The 17,531-nt window shown below is 41.2% G+C and overlaps 1 protein-coding gene across 1 annotated transcript; it reads left to right on the top strand.

The window, feature by feature from the left end:
• Window positions 1-589: 589 nt before the first annotated feature.
• On the top strand, window positions 590-15,833 carry RNF4 (ring finger protein 4). Its single transcript, XM_088540037.1, has 8 exons — window positions 590-606; window positions 6,035-6,198; window positions 6,733-6,853; window positions 7,712-7,791; window positions 9,681-9,690; window positions 11,562-11,727; window positions 14,463-14,511; window positions 14,831-15,833. The coding sequence occupies exons 2-8, from the start codon at window positions 6,190-6,192 to the stop codon at window positions 14,978-14,980; spliced, it is 585 nt and encodes a 194-aa protein (XP_088396163.1). The 5' UTR covers window positions 590-606; window positions 6,035-6,189; the 3' UTR covers window positions 14,981-15,833.
• The last annotated feature ends 1,698 nt before the right edge of the window (window positions 15,834-17,531 follow it).

Below are 17,531 nucleotides of genomic sequence, written 5' to 3'. Positions count from 1 at the left end.
ACGCGGCTCCGCACTTGCCCCACTCGAAGGATGCGGGGCTGGCGCCTGTCACAAAGCCAGCCTGCCACAGGCAACACGGGAGAAAGATGGGACAACGGTTTAAACGCAACCAGAGGCGCCCGCGGGCTGTTGTGCAGGAACTGCACAATGAAACCGTGGTGCAAACCACCGCGCTGGTGCAGGAGGGTGGGAGAGCGCAAGAGGAGGCGCCACGCCAGCTACGAGCCACCCACGGGCTATCCCGCGGCCAGGCAGGCGCCTTGGCTGCACCGAAGGCCAGGGCGTCCTCGTGTTCGGGGGAAAAACCCTCCGACGGGGCGACGGAGGCACGAAACACCACGCTGCGTTGGGAGCTCTGAGGCGGGCCAGCGCCGGGACCGGGACCGGGCCGCAGCGCTGGGGCCCCGCGCGCGGGACTACAACTCCCAGAGCGCCCCGCGGCCGGATGAGGGCGCGGCCGCTCGCCGCGCAGCGCTTTGAGTGATGCGTGGGCCGCCCACTCGCAGGGCGGTGCGGCGGCGGCGCAGCCAATGGCGCGCGGGGGCGGGCGCGGCGCTGCGCACTCGGCGGGCCGCGCCGCGCCGGGCCGGGCCGAGCCGAGCCGGGGTGAGCGGGCGCTGCGGGCCGGGCCGGGCCGGGCCGGGCCGGGTCGGGTCAGGCGGCAGCGGCGCCAGCGGCGCCTCCGTGCGCGCCCCGCGGCACCGCGGCCGCAGGTGAGCGCCGGGGCCGAGGGCCGCGCAGCCCGTGCCGGGCGGGGGAGGGCGGCCTGGGCGCTGCCGCCTCCGCTCTCGCGGGTGTCGGGCCGGGTTCGGGGTCTCCCCCGCTCCGAGGGGTTCCGCGCCGCTGCTGACAGCCGGGCCCGGGGCCTGGGCCGCGGGGCGCTTGGGCTGCGCCGTGTGGTGCCCTAGGCCGAGGTGGCCCCTCCGGTGCGGCCCCTGCGCGGCTCCCCGCGGGGCTTGGTGCGGCCGGGGCTTTTGTTCGCCGCGAGCACGGGCCGCGGCCTCGGGCTTTGCACAGAGCCTCCTGCCGAGGCACCGGGCCGCTTGGCCTAGTTTGTGTAAAACGTAACAGACTCGGCCTCCGTTTTCACTGAGGCTGGCGTAGCGTGCTTCAAAAAAGGGAAAGAAAAGGGCCAGAACATGTTTAGCAGTAGAGGAGATGCGTGTGACGGGAGGAAGCTTTCAGTGGGTAAAATGGCAGGGTGGGTTGTTGCAGGCCAGCAGCAACAATGCTGGTGCTTTGTGATGACACGTTGTGCGCCACTGCTGCGGGTGGCAGGGGAGCTTCTCTGGATAGTTACCCCTTGGGTACGGGTTTCCTATATTGCAAGTGCAATGAAATGCCTTAAAAGTGGAAGCGAGAAGCAAAATCCTAAAGGTGAGGCCCGTGCTATTTTCTTGGCTAATGCAGCGTGTGTCGTGTTTTGTCACCTGTGCCTTGTATAGGCCCGACATTCAGCCCAAAACTTGCACTACTCAAAGGTTTTCTATAGCGTATTTTTAATATTAAGGTGCTCATATGGTTAAGTCCATGGAGACATGGTAAAAATGCCAGTCAAAAATGTTTGACTTCTGGCTTAAGCTGATTTGCTTCAGATCAAAGTGTTTGGGAGCCCAGGACCTTTTCCGGGAGGTATAGGAAAAGATTCAAGCGTATCTTTAGTGGGTTAAAATTATTTTAAAAAATGCAGTTTAACATGGTAAAATCATTTGAGTTGAGTTTGATGAAATTGGGGAGGGGCTTAAAGACTTAAATCATGAATAGGGGAATCAGTATTCTTTCACTGCTAGAACAAACCTTAATTTAGGTGAGTTTATGCATATGCTTCTGAAGTAGTAACTTGTTGATAGAAAGATTGGTGGATTTAGCCCTTAAAATGCCAGTAGAATAAACCTAATATAGAAATGAGAATGAAATTAGCCGGAATCAACTTGAACTCTGTTGTTGTGAGGAGGTGACAGTCATTAAGGCCTTGGGAGGGTTAAGTGGCAGGAACAATAACTGTGCAGGGAGGAAGAGGAGGGGCCTCTCCTGGTTAGGATCATCCCCCAGTGATGCAATAAAGATCCTGTGGAGGTTAGTAGCATTTAGTGGCCTGTCAGGTTGAGCTAATTGCTTTTTTGCATTTCAAATTGGTGTCCTTGTATTTTTGTTTGTTTGGGTTTTTTCGTTTTGTTTTAAACTTAAAATTTAAAAATCGGAATTCCTGGATTTTTGAATTAATGTCTGAGCATTTCTTGTATCCAGCTTTGAGACAGTTGCTGCTGAATCCTATAGTCACTGCGGGAGGAGGACCATGTAGAACTTATTATTGAATTTACACTATTCAAGACTAATAAAAGCTATTATTAAATTGAGTGGTCATGGGGTTTTGAGAATCTTTGAGGAACCTTTATTGATAGTATTGATGCCTCTCAACATGCAAAACTTGGAACTGCTTTGTTAATCTCTGTTCTTGAACACTGATGATTTTGCCTTGCAGTATTTTAAGAAACCTAGTTTTGCTTTACTCTTCCTATCCATTCCTGTATGTTGCAAAACTAATTTTCAGTGAAATTTCCCTAGTAGACTAAGAACATGTGGAAATCTTCAAGAGCCACAGAAGAAATTTGTTCTTACAAGAAAAAAGTTGCTAGATCATAAGAGTCTTCCCACAGTTGTAATAAGTCCTAGCAGTTTGGTTTTCTTCGAGTATAACGCTTGCGATTTGGTAGGTTCAGTGCAAGCCTGTGATGGTTTTAGGGTCACTTTACAATTTTGGGCTTCTCAGTGGATATCCATTCTTTACACTTTCTTCTTTGAAAGGCATTCACCAACTAAGGTAAAGATGTGAGTCTTTAGCATGGGGAAGAGCACAAGAGTGTATGTGCCTCTCATATGGTGTCTGTATTAAGTGCTATAACAACTAATACAAAGAAATCCCTCCCTAGCCTCTTTAACCTTTTTATAGAGGCTTTATCACTTCACCTGTGCTTTGGGTGTGTTCAGCATTAAGTCTAAGAAGCACCAAGTCTTGTGAAAACTGCCTGAGCATTTTATGCTGAAACTTTGTCTAGTGAATGTCTCACAGTCTTTCAGCAGAGTGGATGGATCTAAGACTGTATTAAAGGCTGCCTGTTTAAAGCCTTGTTCTTTCTAATGGCCAGATGTGCATACTGATCAGTTACCTGCTTTTCAATGAGGTGAAAGTTACTTTTCCTCAGTGCTATCCTGAGGAGAATCAAGGAAGAAGTCTTTCAGTTGTCTAGATGAAATCATCTTAAACTTAATAGAGACTCTAATAGCATAACTTCTTCGTGCAGCCCACGTAGCTCATCTTTGGTGTCTTTCTGTTGTGTGGGGCAAGCTGCTTTCTCCAAGTTACTTTGGTTTTCAGTTACATCTGTTTGGTGCAGATGCTCTGTTGTTTTTGAGCAGCGCAGCCCAGGTAGGATTAGAGACACTTGCACATGCAAAGGTGACTGTGCTGCGTTTAAGTCTTCTGTGTTCCTGTATGCCCTCCTTGCTCTGGTTTTTAAGGGCAAAACAAGGCATGGTCTTGCTTGAAGAGTTCTTACTCCCTCTTCCAAAAATTTAGCCAAGTCAGTAAAATAAGATCTTCCAAAAATTTTGATGTGGCTAACAGAAAAGCTTTGTTTTCTTCACAGGTGAAATGAAACCTAGAGCTTAAGAGCAGTAGAAGGAAGGGTGTAAAGGCAGCTTGTGCCTCTATATTGGATGTGCAGGCGAATCTTTTCCTAAGGAAGCAGGAGCCTGAAGGTTAACTGCCTTGTTCACTCTCATACAGAACAACCTGTGAGCCTTAGTCTTGCACTCTCTATGTGAGTACTTTAAGCCATTTGCTGTAATTTCCTAGAAAAAAGAAAGGAGTAACTTTACCCAGCAGTACATATTTTAAAAATGTTTCCTGTCATACATAGTGGGAATCTTATGAATTTAATCAGTTTTGGTATTCTTATTTATGGGGTTCCCCCTTCTATAACAATCTCAGTTGGCTCCACTGTGACCAGAAACTGCCAGACTAATAGCTCACAGATTAATAGCATTTTTCCTAGATGAATTTTTAATGCTGAATCTGTTAAGCTTTTACTTAGATCTGGCACATAATTGAGTTGTCCAACTAAAAAAAGAACGTTGCCTTCCTGTTTAGCGTTTTGGATTTCTGTGCCAGTTTCAAAACAAAAAAAAAAGTGTGAGAAAAAATCAGTGCACACTGCCTAGCTTTAAATTGTGAACAGAGGCACTTCTATCTTTTGGTTCAGTAAAAGTATCAACTCTACTGTAAATATTCTTGAGGCCTCTTGTCTTAATAATTTCACAGTTCAGTGTTAAATCACTTGCTTTAAGACCCATTAAGAAGCATAGGAAAAGATTAAAAGAAAAATCAGTAAAGCTTGCTTTAACTCAAGGTTAAAATTAGCAACCAATGTCACCCCATCCCACTGTGTTATATCCATGTTTCTTAAGGGTCTCATAATTAGTTCTGATCTTTGTAACTGACATAGTGTTGTCACCTTTCCTCTCAACTCCCCCAGAGAAAACCTGTAAAGCAGAGCACAACCAAAAACACAACAGAGGTGGGAGCAGATAATCCTAAACCCGTGAGGTAGTATGATGAGGAAAGCTTGGATGATCTTTGAAATTTATCTGAATGACTTGTAAACTGACCTGGATATGCAGCTAGTTCAAATCTAACATTCATACAAATCCTTGGGTTCATCTAAGTCTCAAGAGGGGAATTCATTTTTACTTCAGTAGAGAGCATAAAGTTTTGGGAAGACAGAATAAACTCAGCAGTGCTCAGATAGGCTTATCCTTGATTTTAGGAAGATGATATCTGTGGTTATGGTCTTATCGTATGCCGTTAGCTCACCCATCTCTGCATCCGCGGTGCTCTTGTTATGTTTTGCCTAATGCCCTCTTGCTCCTGCTTGGAAAAGGCCAGTTACGTGGAAACCATCATCCCAGGCCATCTGACATTATTCTGTTCTGGCTTTGAAGCTGTAACCTGAGACTGACTTCGACAGTGACCCCGTGGCATTCTCTTTCTGAGGCAGCTATGGTTATGGCCTATAAAAACAACCTGGTATAACTAAAGACGAGGGGTTGCACAGTTTTCAGGAGTTTGGGCTTGCTCTGCATCCAGAACTGACTGTAGCAGTGAGCTAATCCTCCTATGTTGGTAAGGACTAGAGATGACTGGCATAGTCGAGCTGCTTTATCACAAAGGCAGTAGATGATCCTGTGTGCTAAAGTAACATGTATACATCTTCCTAGTTACCTGTTGAGGTTTGCTTTACCGTACCTCAAGTAACACCTGCCCGGTTCTACCCACTTTTTTAGAGCAGGATACTGGACTTCTGCTGGATACTCTACCGAGGGTTAAGTGTAAGGTGTGAATTGGGGTAGTGTGTCAGCTGCTCAGCTAGTCGCTAAGGGGGACAAGATGCAAGGCATGTGTGGAGGCAGCGTTAGCCCTGTGGATGGGGCTTGCACACTGATGCTTGTTATGGAGTTACTGAAAAGTTGTGTTCTCTTAGTCAGTGGGAAGTTGTTGCTCCATCTGTCTCCAAACTGGTATTTCCATGCTCCCCTTGCTTTAGATTCCTTTCCAGGTCTCATGTGTTGGAATTTGGAGATGGGCTGGAGAAATGAGAAATGCTTATCTGTAATTTTTCTTCTCAGAAGACAGCTCCTTTGACACCTTGCCCAATTCTGCTCACACTGACCCTCTGCAGGAGATGTTCCTATTGGTTCTTTTTTTAAAAAATGAAACTTAATTGGGACTCTTTAGTATTTCTCTTGTTTATAGTTAAGCTGGCTTATTCTGGTGTCTGCTCTAGGAAATGGAAAAGAATGACAGGTTTCAGTCCTATGCATAGGTGGCTGAGGCTAACCTGCCACCCAACCTCTGGGACTTCCCATCTAGCTCTGGACAGAAATTAGTTACTCAGGAGTAGGAATCCATGAGAGTGGGTCTGTGTAAGAGAACAAGAGCTACAGATAGGTAATCTTCTCTCTTCTTTTCTTATAGGTTTGGAAGAACATCATTCTAAGATACAGAGATCTGGACTTTTTAAGTGTACTGTCTAAAGAAATATAAGGAATTGAAACTTATAGCTTCCTTGCAGTTTATTTTATGGTATTTGAACCTCTTGTTTTTTCTGTAGTTTTAGATCAAGAAACACCATGAGTACAGTAAGTATTTTACTAATTAGCATTTTACTAATCAATGCAAAACTAATTCTTGAACTGTGTGGTTTTATGGTATTTCTATATGTCTTTTTAAGAATTTGTAGCAAATGCACTATACTATAAGCATAGTTAGAGTCCATGTAAAGTGTGTTCTGTACTGCTTGTTTATTTTTTTTTTTATCTTTCTGGGTATTAGCAATCTTTTCAAAAGTGCTTTCAAGGTGGGCAGAGTCTTTAGTTCAGAGTGGTTCAGGTGGTTGTCAGCAAGCTACCATCTGAGATACTTCTGAGCTAGGCTTCTCATTGGCAAACCCATGGCAAGCTTTTTCTGCTTTGTGTCCCATTTGTGAAGAGATTTGTAGTGATGTCTTTTTCTTCATGTGAGGAGCAGGAAAGATCCATCCCACAACTTTGTGCATGAGGCGGCCTCTTAGTGAAGTGTTTTGTGTGTCTTTGCTGCTTTCCTTGGTGCTCCAAAAATGAAGTTGATGTTCATGTTACTTCTAAAGCAAATTCTAAGGCTTTGTTCTCTCTTAGACTCAAAGAAAGCGTCGTGGAGGAGCAGTTAATTCTAGGCAAACTCAGAAGCGGAACAGGCTGATAGCTTCTACCACAGAAATGGCTTCAGAAGCAGAGCCGATAGAACTTGAAGAAAGTGGTAAGCTTTCCTTTTATCTTGGAAGAAAATAATTTCCTTCTGGAGCCTTATGGTCCCACTTAACTTGCCTTTGTACCAATTTCGAAGGCTTGGAAAGGGGAAAAGTGGAAACCTAGTTATTTTTGTAAGCGGCTGGTGAGAACTGGGTAAAGAACAAACCCATTGACAGTTGTTTAAGTTTGTTCCTGAGGTGTGATGCATTCACCACTTGTGCTAGATGAGTTTTCTAAGAGTGGTACATGAGTGCTGTCTGGTAGATGAATGTTTGGCCTGATGAGGTGGGAGGTGTTGCAGCTGCTGTTACAGATAGTGGCAAACTAAGTATGGCAACTCCCAATTTTTAAGGAGATGATTAAAAGGTTGTCATTACTCATGTCCATCTCTCAAAGGAGAGGCCCTAGGTAAATATATTTTGACAAAAAGTATCAGAATTTTAGAAGCCTCTTTAATCTTCTAGACATTTAAACCATCTACTGAAATCTTAGAAGGATTAAAAGTAACCTGGTCTCCAGGTAGTCAATGACTTTTGTATTTTTTGGTATCCATTTAAATGTACAAGATATAAGATGAAAACATTCACAGCAAAGCACTGGAGAACTGTCTGATATGACTTATATTGTGATACACATTCTCTAAATTAGATAAATGCTCTGGTGTACTTTCCACAGGCTATTGACGTATAACAGGAATATGTGAGGAGATCTGCTACTTTTCCTCCATTGAGGAGAGTGCTTATGTGTTGCATATAATCCTGAAGAGGAATAGGCTGTGGGTTGAATCACACTTTAACTTGTTATACAGTGGCAGTTCATTTTACTCTGCAAACTCTTATGTTGATTTTAACATTGTGTTTTTAAGCTGGTGAAGAAGTAGTAGATCTCACATGTGAATCTTCTGATCCTGTAGTAGTTGATCTAACTCACAGTGACTCTGTTGTGGTAAGTAGTGATCTTCTGTAAATTGTCAGATTAGTTCTGTATTGTGCTTACTGATAGAATTTGTCCTTAAAGCCTAAATATTCCAGGCTCAAACTTGGCTTCTTAACACATGAAAACTGTGTGCTACAGGTCAATACAGAAGCTTTGGGGAAATGTTGCTTAACAGAGTGCTCTCAGGCAGAGCAACATGCTTTTCTTATTTCTTATGTTCCCAGGGCGTTGTAGATATGCCTTTTTTTTTTTTTTTTTTTTTCCTCCAATGTCTATTTATACAAGAATTTAGACTAGAGCTGGACATGCCTTTTTGCTGTGCTGACATAATAAATGCTATGTAGGTAAAACACTCTTTGAGAATATAGGCCCCTGGCTAACTAAATGTTGAAGGTACCTGAACTGTACAGTGACCGTGTTCTGATACTGCTTTTTGGGGTTTGGAACAGGGTAGCTATTTAGACCGTAATGCCCAGGCAGTGAGTTTACTCACTGCTTATAGTGCATTTTCTTTAATAACGAGGTACTACCTGTATTGCCTCTAGTTTAAGGATCAAAGGAAGTCTGATACACTTGTCATGACTCAGTCATGAATATTTCTGAAAAATCTTACTGAAAATTGCTAAGCATGAGGAGTCAGGAAGACAGTATTAAGGCACTGAGGAGTTCTGTGGAAATGCTTATCTAACCTATATTTAAAGATTGTACAGTGAAAGTAAATGGATGTATTGGATGTAGAAGTAAGAATAAGCTTGAAGACTCCACGCTGGCAAGACTGGCTTTGTGTTACCGTTGACCAACATCGGACTTTCTAAAGCTCAGCCTTTGGGTCTCTCTTCTGGCATTAAAATAGCCCAGCTGAATTAAAACACTGTCTTTATAAATACTTTAGATGCATGTTCAAAAATACCTGTGAAAACATCTGTTAATATCACTTGCAGATAGAGATCTAAGATAGCGTATTGCTCCAAAACTTGGGAAAGGTATATGCCAGACATGGATAACATAAATGGATATCATTTAAAATTGAAGTCTTAAGTGTCAAAGATGTAGGCCAATGATGTAAATAAAAACTGAAGGAGACAACTGTTAAGTCTTCAATGTAACAAATAGGAGGTGTTTAGCTGCAATGCCAATGTAAGGTATTCCTGTGACTGCAGCAAAACTTAGCTGATTGGACTAGATGATCTCTAGAGATGCCTTCCAACCTTAAAAATTCTATGATTATGTTAGAAACTAGTTCAGTTTTGTGCTCCAGTAAGTTCTCAAAAACAGATGTAAAAAGGAACCACATCATTTCTTTGTTACTGTTTTTTGCCTTTTAAAGCAGATCAGTGTTTGATCTGATCCGTGTTGCCATTTATAACTTCAGTGTTTGGAGCCAGAACCAGAGAGAAAAAGCTGGAATAGATCAGGAATGTCACATGCTGGAGCTGTACCTGAGGCTTTATAACGAAGAGGCCTCAAATTTTACATGTAACCCACAGTGTCTGAACTCAAATTCCACCACTGCCTTCTGTGGAACGACAGTTTTCTTCAGCAGTTGTTAACCCAGTGGGAAGTGCTTATGGACGTGACACTCAAGCTTCCCTGTTTGGCAAAGAACCTCCTCAAGCCTAAATCAAACTAGGCTATTGATGTTGTGGGGTGAGGAGTGTTTAAGATGATACCAATTGGTAGTAACACAGGCTAGCAATCATAAGGTATCACTGTGTTGTTTTGATGAAGAATGGTAGAAGTAGTAAATTAGCTCAGAAAATAACTGGTTGCCTTCTGGTTCTGCCCATGCAAAGAAATGAAATGGGGGTTGCTTAACTGATGTTTGTAACGTTTGGGGTGCATGCCAAAATCTAATTTTGTTTTTCTTTTCTCTTTCTTTCCACATATATTATTGCAAGATTGTAGAAGGTGAGTTGACATTTTACACATGTTTTAAACATATTTTTGTAATACTTTAATAAGGTAAGGAAGCTGATAATGTGTTGACTAGTATCTTTAATTTTTATTTTATTTTCCAACATTTACTTGAGCATCAAGGATTGAAACTAGATTTACTTTAACATCATCTTTCCTTTTCTGGTGTCTTGCCAGTATGTTAGAAAAATGGATTCAGTCTGTGTTATGTATTTTATACAAGCTCTGATAGGAACTATCTGAAATAAAATCTATAAAAACAATCAAAATACTTTTCTTATTTTCCAGATGTAGAAGTTCTGCAAGCTCCAAGTTGACAGTTATATTAATTAGCAGGTTTAGCTATGGAGTGTGTGCTTTGAATAAGAAAATGTTAAAAGGCTTTATTAGCCTAAATTGCAGTGAAGCAACTAAAGGAGAAAGAGAATGAAGGCGTAGCATTCACTTTCATTGTCCAGTCTAACACTTTCAAATCTAGTGCTGAAAAATATTTAACAAATGTGGATTTTTCTGCTTTGTATTATAGTAATTATTGAATAGGCATGAAAAATCGGTCCTTTACACCTTTCAGGCCTTATTTTTCAGGCCTTGTTCTGATTAAAAGATCTGAAATGTTCTCCTATGTTTGTTAGCTCTATTCTTAGAGGACATAATCCATTCTGGGCTCTGAATTAGACAAGAGCAAGTAAAAAATGCAATATTAGTATTAGCTGAATGCTTATGTGGAAGGACCTTTGATTTTGTAGCTGCTTATCCAGTACTAGTTGATCAGTGCTTGGTTATTACATGAACACTAGAGCTGCAAAAAAAAAAAAAAAGAACAAACAAAAACCTGTTTTATGTAATATCTAATAGTTAACACGCAAACAGCAGTTCTTCAGCCTTTGCATATTACAAACCAGGCAATTAAGAATGTTTACATTCTTTCTCTGCTCTTATATTGGGCATTATGAACTCCGTTTCCAAGTTATGGTACCTCCCTTCAGGAGAAAGATGGTGAAATGTCTTAAGGAGACAGCTCTGAAGAAGTTGTAAATATTTTTCGCTTTTCTAGATACTCTTTTTTAAAAGACTCATTTTGTTGAATCGCTTTTGCGTGAGGGGACAGAAAGAGTAGAACATTTTGGCCTTAGTAGCTGGATAGAGCAGTGAGAAACTAAATATAGCAACTGCCTAATGAATTTTTTTAGACTTAAATCTGTTTTTCACAACTCTCTTACTTCAGACTTTGATCATGAGAGCTATTTATTTTAAACTTTGGTAATCAGAACAAGGTATTGTGGGAAGTGTATGCATGTAGTGAATAATCCCTGAGACACAACTGGCTCCTGGAAACTTGTTTTCCTGCCCCCATGCACATTCCCCCCACCCTTTCTAATCTCATGCAATGTGTCTGTCTGCTTTTGCCTTTTGTTTCTTGCTGTGTCACTTGAAAGGGGTATGTGTACTTTTTTTTTAAAAAAAAAAAAAAAAAAAAACCTTTCAGTTTTGGTAGGGGTGTTCTTGAATTCATTAGCAGTTGTAATTTCTCAACAAAGCATAAGAATGAGGTAGTTTTGCTTTGTAGTGGAGCTCTAGTGACAGCCAGTAAATAGATAGTGTCTACTTAAGTGTATCTATATGCAGACATATAGTTCTTTGAGATCACGTTTTAGCTGTTTGTAGGGTGATTAGAGCAAATGAATAATCATGTAACTGAATGTTCATAATACCTGGAAACATTCAGTCTTAATATTTATGGACTAAAAAAAATTAATTTCTTTTAAAATGTGAATAGTTAAGGGCTATTCCTAATAATTCATTTCAAGGTTGGTTTCCAGGGCTGGTACTCATAGTAGATCTAACTTGCCAAAATTAAATTACAGAGAATCAACGACAAAGGAGAAATCTCAGACTAAGGAGCCAGCGGCAGTCGGACAGCTGTGTATTGAGCAGTGATGATGAAGATGAGCCGAGAGATAATGATGTGTATGTAACAAACAAAGTGTCTCAAGACTTGGGGCCACTGGAGGATGAAACTGCAAGTTCAAAGTATGTATTCATTACAACCTAATAAACACCGAATTATTTTATACATATAGAACTAACTTGTATTATAAATCTGGTGTGTTTTTGAAATCATAGCTTATTCTGTGTAGTTGCCCTCTTCAATATGCACAGGATCACATTCCAAATACTGCTAAAATGGCTCTTCTCAGTTTTAGAATAAAAAAGACAGAGAATGAAGGACATGGAATTACACATACAACCTCCAAGGTGAATGTAGGAGTGTGGCAGGGAAGAAATATTAGTCACAGGCCATAGTTCATAGCCTCTCCTTTTCACCCAGTAGCCTTGCAGTGCTGTTAAACATGCAAATATTTTCATTTGTGTAGATAAGGCTTGGTAAGTGAGAACAACAGGCTGCGTCTTGGCCAATTCCAGTAAATACTTATGATGTATGTACTGCGTTTGTACACGTTGTGTCTAGTAACTGCCTTGTTCTCTCGGAGCAGTAAGAGTGCTTCCCAAAGGGTATTTGCACACTGAGTGTGCAGGTCTTGCTGTTAAGGTTTTGCCTGTGTCATGGAGCTCTTGCACATTTGCACATGAGATGGGTGTCTCGCTGTCTAGAGAGCTGCCTGCATAGTAAGGACCATTTTATGAAGAGAAACAGTAAATTCCTGCAGCAGAAACACTCCACGATGTTAAGAAACACAATGGGTATAAGACTAATTAAGCGAAATGAGGTGTATATGGGACTAGGGATATATAAACATCTTTAAAGTGTTTAAAAAGATACAGATTTTAATGATTCTAATGTAGCTGTTTTGCCTAGCTCCCTGACAGAGTTACTATGTAGACTGCCTTATAGCGTTACTATTAAATGACTGTCTCTGGCAGTAAAATAGGTTTTGAAATTTAGGTGGTATATGGCATTGACAAAAGACTGCAGTGAAATGTTCCCAGTGTCACAGCTGAGTTATGCTTTATGGTTTTTGCTACTTCTAGGTGTTTCATTTAAAGACTTTTGGATTGTTTTCAAGGCAATATAGAGAAGAACCTGCATATGGAAATTTTTTAGACCGGTTCTTAAATGGTTTAAGAACCTTATGGATGCCAAGTGCCTAATGTAGTGCATTTAGTTGATGGACTTCTAGATTTCATATTTTTTGTCTTCAAGTGTATAGATAAGTGAATCAAATTGCTTAGTTGATGTAAAGATTCAGAATTTCAGTAGTGAAAATGGGGAAATTAGAGCTAAAATTACATGCGAAGCTAGGTAGTCTTCAGTAGTACTCACTGACCTGATTTTAAGGGATAAAGGCTGAATTTTTACGCTTACTAATAAAAATTACAGGGGGGTGTTTGACATGTGACATAACGTGGTAGAGCTTAGGCCAGCAGAAGGAGCACTGGTGCTTGTGGCAAGGGCCCATGGAAGCAGCTTGCACTTACCATCTAAAATAGGGTTAAAAGTGGCAGGAAGCTCTTAGTCTTTCTGATACAGAGCAGAGTTTAGCACTCCCAGCAGGGCGTGCTCCTTTAGGTGGAGTAGTGATGTCTGCCAGCTGTGTGGATGTTCGCTGTCCCAGAGGCTGAGGGCAGGAGGGCGTCTGACTCGGCCTTGTAGCAGCCTCTGTCTCCTCTGAGCTGGGAGTTAACTTCTGAAAGCTTCCTCAAGCAGCTGTGTTCTTCCTGACCTGCCCAGAGCCATCCTCTCTGGGACTGGACTAGTCACAGGTTTTCCCGCATTAAGGCATCTCGAGGGCCCCAACCCTAAATATACTGCTGTGCTCAGGAATGGCCCTGGCAGGTCCTTGTAGAGCTTTTAGTCTGGTTTTGGATATGAATTGGTTAAATGTACAGTTGGCAGCTATAATATAGAAGTCATGTGTAGCTTAGCTCTGTTGGCAAACTATGCAGAATTTTATTTCCAGCATGCACAGTATTCTGAATATATCAAAAAACTTGGTTAGGCAAGGGTAAATTAGTGAAGATATATATATATATTTCCCCACCCCGAATGTTTGTAAATGTTATGTGTTAGACTTTCTAAAGTGTAATTTCCAGTGTAACATAGACATTTTGATTTCTTCAGATGTTCGATCACTGAGTTAAAACTTAAAACTGTGTAATTCTTTTTTCTAGAAGAAAACCTTTTCTTTAAAAAAAAAAAAAAAAAAAAAAAAGCCTTTGTTCTGGTGTGTATGAAAACCTTATCTAATATATCCTTCATGGGGGCTTGAGGGACAGTGAAATGCTTTCAGTACATAAACAGCCAAGCTCTCTGCAGAACACGCCTCACAGAAGTGTGCGTTGTTAGAAAGGAGGGGTTCTTGGGCTTGTGTGTCTTAATAGATTGGGATGCTGCTAAACTAGAATTTGAGCTGCTTTACTTTGTGTCAGCCACTTTGGGTAGTTTCTTAAGGTGTTCTTGTTAGATAAATTATGTGCAGTCTGAGGATGATGACCACTATACATGTGCTGCTAGCGACTGCTGTTACTTTTAATGGGGGAGGAGAGTGACAAACTGCATCTTCATCCTCCTTCCCCTTTAATGTAGTCGTTGAATGAAAACTAAAGGGGGGTTTTCCTTAGGTAAGGGAGACCCTAACTGCCTATTAAAAGTAACAGTTGAAGGTACACAGGGATCTTCAAATCAGCTAGGCCATGTCTGTTCTGTGGAATCCAGCGATTACTTTACATCCTGTATATCAGTAATCCTCAGGAGGCTGCAGAATTAATACGTGTCTGTTCTTTCTTTTTGTCTTCTCCACCACAAGGCCTTCAGGTACCGTTAGCTGTCCCATTTGTATGGATGGCTACTCAGAGGTAAGGGGCCCGGGCTGTCATCCTTGCTCGTTTGTGGGGGGGACGCGCTGTGCATGTGCATGGGGAAAGCACAAACAGCTGTCGTTAAGGTCCAGCCTTGGCTTCCAGGTCTAAGGACTTGGTAATGCAGTCACTTAATAGTGTCCAGTAACGGAAAGGACTTTCCAAGATGTTACTGAAAGATTTTGGTTCCCTGTTTTATGCTTTGGGTATCTGTATGCCTATACATAATCCAAGTGTTACTATGGCTATCTGCCTGCTAGGAAGAGACCAGCTAAAATCTCTTCCAAATAACTGTGGGTGATTTCTTTCCTTCCAGATTGTGCAAAGTGGACGGCTTATTGTGTCAACGAAATGCGGCCATGTCTTCTGCAGCCAGTGCCTCCGAGATTCCCTTAGGAATGCCAACTCCTGCCCCACCTGCAGGAAAAAACTCACTCACAGACAGTATCATCCAATTTATATATGAGTACTTAGATTTCTCAGGACAGACTCAACTGGAATTTTGGAAAAACGTGTCATGTTTTCAGTGCTCTAAAGATTTAAGGAGCAACAGGTTGTACATGCAGCCAAATGTAATAAAACAGATTTTTTGAGAGTAACTTGTACATATATAAACAGCTTTTTTATGGTCCAAGCTGCTGCTTATGTCACTGGTTATGTTAAATTTGACTGTCTATAAACTAGACCAGCAGCCTATATCGGAAATGAAGCAGCCAATCCACTTCCTTCTACTTTTTTAATGCTTGAATAAGAGGAGTCTGAATATTTTGTTATTTCTTACTCTTTAAATTGTTCCCATCATCACACAAAGATATGGAATATTTATCTTTTAAATAGATAAACAGATGAACACCTTGCAGTTTTATTATACTTTCATTCTTATCCTATTCCATGCTCATTCCATATTGCTTTCTGTTAAATCATCTTTGCCCAAATAGTATAAGTTCTGTAACAAGTGAACATTTAATCATAAATCACTATTAAATCGACAACCAGGGTAATGCAATAAAGTAACCTGCTGCTAACCAGCAGCTGGATTTTTTTAAGCAGGCAGCTTGAACGTGTAGATGTCTATGAACTCCATGAGATCGAAAGTACAGAGCCAAATGACAACATGTACGATGTGAAAATATTTCTTTGAGCATCTTAACTGCTAAGATTCCCTTATTTGAATGATAATACTGGGTTTATTTTCTAACATGACGAAATGGTCTCTTGGGTTTACTATTGTTCTGTAGCTCTCTTTCCTTATAACTGAGGAGAAAATAGTCTTCTCTAGGCTTGCTTGTGATGAATAAGCAGCAAATTGTATCCTTTGCTTTTGTCAGCTGAATACCAAACTACGTGGACAGATTTTTTTTTTTTTTCACTCTATCAAGTGTACCCAGCATCACGCTTGAAGTTCAGTGCATTCACTTCACTGTTCTCTTCAGTCACTATACTGACACCTGACTGGTTTTAGCCTGGTGTACAGGATTAATAATAAATACATTACCATGAATTTGCAAAACTGAGGCTTTAAATGAGGTTTGGTAGTAATGTTGACTTGGAAGCTTTTTGAAAGAGAAATTTAATCTCCCTTTGCCTTGGAAGTTAAAATGTGCATCTTTAATTGAAAAAAGTCAGTTACATAACCTACGTCAGAATTTTGTTGCTAAAACGAAGCAAGATTATGCACTGTTACCAGTTACTGTTTGTTTTTTTTTTTTCCTCCCTAGGGCTGAGTTATAAATGTCTCCTTTAAACCTGTTAGCAGTACAAATCTCCAAGCTGATGGGAAGACCCAAACGGGCTAATATGAACAGGATTATAATAATTAAACGTAGGAGAGATTATTAACATCAGTATTTTATGGTCCACTTATGTAGTAAGCAGCATTTGCAAAAGTTGAAATACAGTCTGGAAAACAGTTCAAAACTAAACTGTCTGCCACTTCTGAAAGTTGTTTGGTTATGAAAGGCATTAGATACGTTTTCTGTGCTCTGGCGCAACACAGTTGTAGGATGCCTTTAGTGAACACTGCTGATCCCTGATACATCTTTGCTAACCTGTCCTAGTAGGGCTCTGTAGGAAGCTTTTAATGAAAGTTAAACATGGAGGTCTGATTAGATGGTTCAGCTTCTCGATCGATGATTGCACCCCAAGAGTGAAAATTTCAGTCTGCAGGGGTGTTACTGGGTGTAGCAAAGCAGGAAGGTTTTGTTCCCTACAGGGCAGCCCAAGAAATGCAGAATTTCTCAGCCCAGCTCTGGACCGCTTGGGCTCAGCCTTGTTAATGATGAAAATGCAGGCTCTGCATTCGAGCCATTAAATAGAGAGAAATGTTCAGTAACTCTGTGTTTCCCTTTGGTAGTGTGAACTGGATGCAAATGAACTCGGCAATCTTAAGATAGGACCGTGACAACACAGGCTGTGACTTGTGTCCCAAAAAGCAAATCAGTTGATGAAACAGCACTAAAGATTGCTTAAAACATCAATTGCATTAAGAGTAGTAGCCAGATGTAAAACTGTCTAGATATTTAAGGACCACAGAAATGTGCTTTCTCCCACCATCTGGAAGAAAACAAAAGGAAAAAAGCCCCCCAACTTATGGCCAGTTTTACTAAGGAGCTACTGTACAATAGGGAAGGCGAGATTGAAGGGGTTAGGTCTGGGGATGAGGTTGGGTAACGTGTTTGTGCATCTTTCACAGTGTACTAGCTGTAGCCTAAGAGGACTTTGCACAATTCCCTCCATGTAAATATCACTTTATAGTTTGGTCTCAATAAATGTCTTAGATATCACAAACTATAAAACATTCAAGGAAAAAAAAAGCTTCTAGCTTTGTGTACCTGGTGAAGTGCCACAAATTTTGTGCATCTCAAAACAAATTTTAAGCTCTCAGTACCACAAGGAAAAATGCTACCATTACATTATATCTTTATAAAAAGCAAAGACAATATATTTGATTTCCAGTGATGTTTCAGTATAACAGACAACATTGGCAAGAACTGATAGATAATATAAAGATTTTTTTC

Source organism: Tinamus guttatus, unplaced genomic scaffold (assembly GCF_059628265.1).
Source record: "Tinamus guttatus ecotype Peru unplaced genomic scaffold, ASM5962826v1 Tinamus_guttatus_pri_ptg000052l, whole genome shotgun sequence".
Classification (NCBI taxonomy): Eukaryota; Metazoa; Chordata; class Aves; order Tinamiformes; family Tinamidae; genus Tinamus; species Tinamus guttatus.
The sequence above is the reverse complement of the archived record's forward strand: the minus strand, read 5'-3'. Positions and strand labels throughout refer to the sequence as shown.

Coding starts and splice junctions, on each gene's coding strand:
- RNF4 (XM_088540037.1), top strand. Junction 6,854..7,711: donor GATAGAACTTGAAGAAAGTG/GTAAGCTTTCCT, acceptor TGTGTTTTTAAG/CTGGTGAAGAAGTAGTAGAT. Junction 11,728..14,462: donor GATGAAACTGCAAGTTCAAA/GTATGTATTCAT, acceptor CTCCACCACAAG/GCCTTCAGGTACCGTTAGCT.